Below are 7,408 nucleotides of genomic sequence, written 5' to 3' on the forward strand. Positions count from 1 at the left end.
AGTTGCCTCAGCTACTGTATGGCAGATGTTCAATCTCCTGTCTGTAGGCCGTCTCATCAGTGTCTCGGATGAGACTGATAGGAACTTTAAGAGTTTAATGGGGGGGTGGGGTCTTCTGAGGTGCAGTCACTGGTGTAGAGGGAGAACAGCAGCAGGGAGAGAACACATCCCTGGGGGGATACCTGTACTAACTGATAACTGAGAGCCGCCAGCGTCGCTGTAACAGGATCCTCATTCCGACAGAAAGATTCTGTGTAAACATCACGTGTTTTGTCAACTGCCAGTTCACTATTGATTCAAATTTTAATTTTCTTGTTTTAAGGGAAGTTTGTACTTTTTATACAAATGTGCAGCATTAGTCTTTTTAAAAGTAGTGTATGTTCATGTCATAGTACTAAAAACAGCTAAAATCTGTGCATGGTTATGACCGCAGAAGAAGGATTCAAGATTATGGATCATTTATACATTTTATAATATATTGCCTATTTGTGTAAGTCAGACTCTCCAGGTTCAGTGTACATGTTTAATGTCCAAGTGTGAACGTCCTGCTGTAGGCTGTCATGAGTCATGAACTTCTGGCAATGTAATTATTCATGACAAGTAACACCTACCATGTGTGGGTGGGAGCAAAGCCAGTCATTTTGACATGTTTGAACAAACAAGCACTCTAAGTTTTCCCACTAGGGAGTTCATGATTTCTATATCAAACGCGGTTTAGTTAGTTCCTTTCGATGATGCTATGAGTATGAGGCTTTTTACAGTGAAATGTTTATATTGTAAATCAAAGTCTACGTGTTGTCTGCTGTAACAGATTGACTGTAGTTTACTTACAGCACAGTAGTGCGCTGCCCACCAGAGAATTAGACAGGAATTTAGGTAATCTTTGCCTTCACAATAAAGTTCGGTTTTATGAATGTTAAAAATATAGGCCTAGTTGTAAAAAAAAAAAAAAAAAAAAAAAAAAAAAAAAAAAAACTACCAAAAAACAAAACAAAATAAACATGTTTACAGAATAGTTTTACCTGATTAGATGATGGAGTTATTCCCCCCAATACGGTATACACTATATTCATTATGAATCGATATCAATCAAGGCAAAACGTGGCTCAAATACAAAACAAAACCAAAACACAGTAAGCATCCTCAGTGGTGGAAAATAGGCCTAAGTATATTTACTCAAATACTGTAGGCTATCTGTAGCCTACTTCACATGAATGTTTTAATTTTCTGCTACTTCATACATTACTTCATACTTTACATTTAAAGGCAAATATTTTAGTTTTTACTTTACTACATTTATTGATAACCTATTTATTTTTGAGAATAAGGTTAACTATACAAAATACAGTATAATCACAAGTCCTTATTGATACCTGATGGGAAATGCATAAGCTACCCAGCAGTAATTCGAATTAGGCCTATAAACAAATAAACTTATGGTAGTTAATTATTAGGTCCACCTTTACCAGCTGCAACATTAAATTTGATGTACATAATAAAGCAACCATCATTATAATCCAATATGTGAATTGGGTGATAATGAGTAGGTTTTTGTAGTTTAAATATTTTTGTGCTAATAATTTTGTAGCCTAGAAACATTTTGAATGCAGGACATTTACTTGCAACTGAGTATTTTTACACTTGCTATTTTTGCTTAAGTAAACAGTGTAAATACTTCTTCCACCATTGTGCATTTGGGAAATGCTACTTAATCATTAGTTTCCACCTTTTATATAACCTACAATCAGTGGTTTCCACTCCCACGCAGTTCGCGTCTAGGGGCCATTATTTTGAAAGCCCATACCGGAAATCAGAAGTAGGCTATATTTGTACGTGGGACGTGTTTTGCTTTACCTTCTGAGCAAGTGACAGACACACAGGAGGAGGTAGGAGAAGTTTTCTAGCTTCGCATTCTCCTCTTCATCATGGAGGCTCAGGCACATTTCACCCGTGAGGAAATCAACAACACGGTGTGGGAAGTACCGGAGAAATACACACGGCTCAGGCAGATAGGGACCGGGGCGTACGGCTCGGTGTGGTGAGTAGCATTTACTGAACGCTGCATACGGTGTGTGTCATAGGTGGGACTGGACTGTGTGTAAATATTGTTCAATGTGAGCCCTGCACACAGTAACGTTAGCTATAGTGGCTGGATGCAGCCCGCCGGGGGCCTGGGTTGTATCTTGGAACACCAACTGTCAGCAGGGATGATACAGTAGTAATTGATATCATTTAACATGGTGTTAGACCTGACAACTTATAATACATCCCAGCAGCATGTGCCATGCACGAAGACTACATTTTTCATAGCACCTAGGGTAAGATGGAGGAGGATGCCACCCTACACAACATTGTCAGCTGGATGTTTGTATGTGAAATCACTATATATGTATCTATATGGACAGATATTGAGAAAATGGGGCCCTGGGCACAGCCAGATGTAAGGGCCCACCATCCCCTGGACCTTCAGTCCTTTTGTTTGGGTTTCTACTTGCTCTGGGTCTCTTTTTGTTAATTTTGCATCTCTTTGTGATTGTTTTGTCTCTTTTAGGTAGTTTTGTATTTCATTTTGATAGCTCTGTCTGTGTTGTCTCTGTCTCCTTATGCTTATTTTTGTCTCAGGGTCTTGTTCTTGATAATGAGGAACAGTGTGTTTTGTTGATGTGCTTTTAATCGTTTTTGAACAACAATGAAAGTCTATGGCACAAAAGAATAAGATTGACAGGCATTAATCGTGAGTAGAGGCAATTCATTGTCTTGGTGTAGTCTCTTTCTTTATTAGGTCACCTACAGTATCAGCTTTGATTTTTATTACTGACTTTATTTATAGATCACTTGTTTGTGTGCACTGACCAATCGTGCAAAGTAGGTAAAAAAAATTCTGAGAACCTCTGTAAGGAGTAAGATGCCTTTCCCCCCCAAAAAGTTAAAATGGTGTCAAATCTGTCATAGTGAACTTTGGTGCATCTGTCATCAGAGCTGCAGATATTGGCCTGCTGACCAGGGTTTTAAGACTTACAGTGTGGGAGCTGTGGTCTGTTAAATCTGCCCTTTAAAAGAAGCACCATCTGAGGAACTGGGATCACACCACCACTATTTTATCAAATTTTGGGAAATCGCTCATAAACTGTCTTGTAGCAGTCACGGTGCTACTGTATGTGTGAGGTGTATTTACTGTAGATGTATGTCTGGTATGAATCAGCTGCTGTGTGTAAAATTGGCTGTGATATTAGCCCACAACACTATGCGCAAGCAATGTGTGTTGGTGGATGTAGCTCCAAATAGCTTAACAAGCCTCTCCTCCTACGAATCTGTGCCCTGCAGATCATTGCAAACATGCACATCATGTGTTAGGTTTACGTGCTGAAACTCGGTAAACCACAGAGCCCCTCTGAGTTAGAGAATGAGTCCCAAGTACAGTACCTCCCTCTCCTTCCTCTGTCATTGTTCCACTGCTCAGACCTCCAAAGAGTGGAATCTAGAAGAGACCTGCGGACTCAGAGAGCAAAGCTAATGGCTCCTTATCCCATTATTCACTACAGCTCAGCAATAAATGAGAAGAATAAAGAGAAAGTGGCCATCAAGAAGCTTCACAGGCCCTTCCAGTCAGAGATCTTTGCTAAGAGGGCCTACCGAGAGCTCCGACTGCTCAAACACATGAAGCATGAAAATGTGAGTAGCCAACCTATTTCTTGCTTCTTTTAACAAGCTGTAGGTTTTACATATATATGACCTTTTAATAGCACAACCATTGTGCACTTTAGATATAATAATAACCCTTTTTCACATTTGACATTTTGACATGTCATAGTAGGAAAAGCACAGGTATAATTGATAATACTCACAGTGGCTGCACTCCAGGATCATGGTATTCTGCGTGCTTGCTGAGTGGCATTGTTTAGTGGGACACTTTATGGAACTCAGCTATTGTTAATGCTCTTAGCTACATCTGTGCTTTTTCTACAGTGAAAAAGGTCTGTATGCAATAAATACATCAGCGCCTCATGTCTGCTCCAATATCTCCATATCTGTCACCTTGCTCTTTCATTCCAACCAGGTGATAGGACTTCTTGATGTGTTTACACCTGCATCAGGCCTCAGTGATTTCCAGGACTTGTGAGTTGTTTTTCATTGTATTAATTAACCCCTCAGGCAGAGGCAGGCAACACCTCTGATGATCTGTAGGTTTAGTTTTCACCTGCTGAAATGCACACAGTACTGTAGAATCTTTGGGAACATCCATAGTTTATTTCTTTCTGATAAACAGTTGGTCAGTCTCCAGAGTGATGAGAGAAATTGTATTTGGCCTCTTCTCACTTCTCTGATGGGAACATACCAGGTCTGGTATGCATTCTATACAATCCAAAGCCTTTCAAGACTTGGGTCTGGAATAAGATGGAAAATATATGAATAGTGTCACCATTCTGACAACCATGTCTCTATAGGCCTGGGTTTTTGCCTTGCCCAACCTGTCGCCTCAAAGGTGAAAGCCTTCTGTTGTCTAAAAATATCACTGTATGCTATAGATTTAAGAGTTTCCTTAACTGGAACTAAGGGGGTCCAAAAACCCAAACATGAAACAATGAATAACAGCCTAGTGGTGTCAACATACTTTGGGCCACACAGCATATGCTTTTGTGAAATAATTTGCTGCAGAGTGACAAACTACATAAGGGTGAGTCACTCTATGCAGAGACCACAATCTACCAAACAGTCAAGAACATAAGGCCACGATCAAGGAATTCAAAGGTGGATAAAAATCTAATAAGTTGACTGAACTGCCAGTTTAGAATGAAGAAGAATGCCGATGAAGAATGTTTATATTGAGGGTTATATAAACATACATAAGTACCCTAAGCTTCTTAATGTAAGCATGAAAAGACATGAATTACAACATCATCAGGGTGTGGAAATTAACAGTGGGGCAACTTGTTGTGGCAAAGGAAAGCTTCTTCTTGTGCATCAGCTGTGGTCTTGACTGCATAAATTAAAGAGTGTCATATCTGGACTGTTCCTCAGAGCTGGTCATCTTACTGTTTGTCTTCTCACGCTGCCTCTCTCCCTCTCTTTGTCGCAGCTACCTGGTAATGCCTTACCTGTTTACAGACCTGTCAAAGGTGCGAGGACATCTTTCAGAAGACAAAGTCCAGTTTCTCGTCTACCAGATGCTTTGTGGACTCCGGGTGAGCAGGGGAAACCCACCTTTCAGAATGGTTGAATTTTTATCGCATTGAGTATCATAAGAACATTTAAAACACCAGTGAATATGTCTCAAGGTAGTCTTATAACACAGATGCGTTGGCGAATTCAACCTTTTGTGCCTTGTAAGTACGTTGTAAGACGAACTCAGTGCATTCTGTATTATAATTATAGTCTGGTATATGCTGTAATTATAATAGGTTATTTGGAGAAAGGAACAAAGCAAAGATCAGTGCACTTTGTGGAAATACAGTATAATAGATTCTTTGCTGTATGTTGTATGGCAATAAAGTATTTCCAAGTATAACTACTCAAAACTTTATTTTGAGTTAACTGTTACACCTTACAGTATCTTGTCAGGCATTTACTTTGGAGAGTTCATAGTATAAACAGGCAGACTAATAAAAGTAGATAACATTCAAAATTACATAAATACATGCAGTATACTACACACCATAACTAGTATATATTTGGATATGACTGCAATATGAATGTCTATTTGTTTTATCTCCATTTCCCTCAGTACATTCACAAGGCTGGAATCATCCACAGGGTAAGTACAAGTGGACGTGGTTTGTTTTGGGTCCGTTTTCCAGTCAGTGATAAATGTAGCTTTACAGGGCGTCAATAAGAAATTGTAATGTGTGCCGTTGTTTGTAGTGTACACTGTTCTGGCTCAGATTACAGACATGCACTTCTTCCTGTGCTACAGAAGTACACGTGAAATTTGATTTAGTTTGTTTTAGAATCAAGTCAAACCCTGCCTCAACAGGTAGGATGAGTTGACTCCTACTGATGTCATCACTGCATGTTGAGACATTTTAGGTCACACCCAGTGCCACTACCTGTGGGTGTGTATGTGGAATAGGGAAAGTACAGTTTGACCAATACCATACTTACTCTATGCTGTATATTAGATATTGGTTTGCTATCTAAGGGCCTTTCTGTGCATCACTAATACAGACTAATATTGTAAAAAAAATAAATAAGACAAAGCATTGTTTTAAATTTGTGCCAGTGTTTCAAGATATAGTTTAATATATACAGGAGAAAATCTGTGAAAATATAAAATGATGTTTAAGTTTGTAGTGGATGCAAGAAAATAGTAGATTTACAAGAAAGATTTGTCCTTACCATTTACTCGGGAGTGTAGCTTTCTTACATGAGAGGTGAAACGTCTTCGACCTAAAAAAAAAGTCTAGTTGATTATTTTTCAGCTTACTATGACCTGGATGACTGAGAATCTGCACGGACATGTTTCTTACGTATTGTAACCCTGAAAATATTTATCAGTTATGCAAATTATTAATTAAGCTGTTACCGCATGGTGGTTAGAATCTAAACATTTATTAGAGTGCAGTTAATGTGTGTGCAGTTGTGTGTTCAGACACAGTGCAGAACACACGGCCCTGCGCAATGTGATTCAGTCCTCTGTCAGTGTTACCCTGCTATTACTGTAGTAATTTCTAAAACAGTGAAGGTGTTATCAACACTCACTAACAGTCCAACACTTATCACACACATTATGTCTCAGTATTTTATGAATGGCTCTCCAGAAATGCCACAGTGAGAGTAGTGGTTGCATATTTGAGACACACCATTGAATCCCTTTTTGAGATCCTCAGAATATTAATGTCCTGAGACAAACTGCTGAGCCATGTCAGGCCACGGGGGCTAAAAGCACTAATGTTCTACCCAGTCCCAGTTTTGATTTGCCCAGTACAAACACTCTCTATTTTTCTGCTAACTTAAGTTTTCTGTCAGCGCAATAAGGAATTATCACTCATGTCATTTTCTTTTACAGGATCTTAAGCCTGGAAACTTGGCTGTAAACCAAGAGTGTGAACTGAAGGTTTGTACTTCCCAAGATTCCACTAGAAAAACATGACAAGACTGAAATGAAATATGGAGACGCTGAACAACATTATCATGAATCGGACGTTGACTTTGACCCTGAAAAAAACTTTTTTAAGAACTCTGAAAATAACTGCAAGTATTACACAGATGAGCAGTTTAACAGCAATGTTAAGACTGAAAACAAATTATCATTAATTCACTTTAATAGCAGAAGTTTATACGCAAACTTTCAGAGTATAAAACATTATCTTAGTAGTCTTACACATTCTTTTAATATAATTGCTATTTCTGAAACTTGGATGAATAATGTAAGGGGAATGGATTTTGACCTTGATGGCTATGACTTGGTATG

The 7,408-nt window shown here is 38.8% G+C and overlaps 1 protein-coding gene across 1 annotated transcript in view; it reads left to right on the forward strand.

Annotated features, from left to right (window-relative positions):
- The first annotated feature begins 1,789 nt into the window (after positions 1-1,789).
- The window catches only part of mapk13 (mitogen-activated protein kinase 13), a 12,046-nt gene continuing 6,427 nt past the window's right edge, over positions 1,790-7,408 (forward strand). The window contains exons 1-6 of the mRNA XM_020612639.1: positions 1,790-2,038; positions 3,543-3,672; positions 4,058-4,116; positions 5,078-5,183; positions 5,723-5,752; positions 7,004-7,051. Coding sequence (XP_020468295.1) covers positions 1,926-2,038; positions 3,543-3,672; positions 4,058-4,116; positions 5,078-5,183; positions 5,723-5,752; positions 7,004-7,051 — 486 coding nt within the window. The 5' untranslated portion in view covers positions 1,790-1,925. The remainder of the gene's footprint in view (positions 2,039-3,542; positions 3,673-4,057; positions 4,117-5,077; positions 5,184-5,722; positions 5,753-7,003; positions 7,052-7,408) is intronic.

The sequence above is a fragment of the Monopterus albus genome, unplaced genomic scaffold (assembly GCF_001952655.1).
Source record: "Monopterus albus unplaced genomic scaffold, M_albus_1.0 scaffold126.1, whole genome shotgun sequence".
Lineage (NCBI taxonomy): Eukaryota > Metazoa > Chordata > Actinopteri > Synbranchiformes > Synbranchidae > Monopterus > Monopterus albus.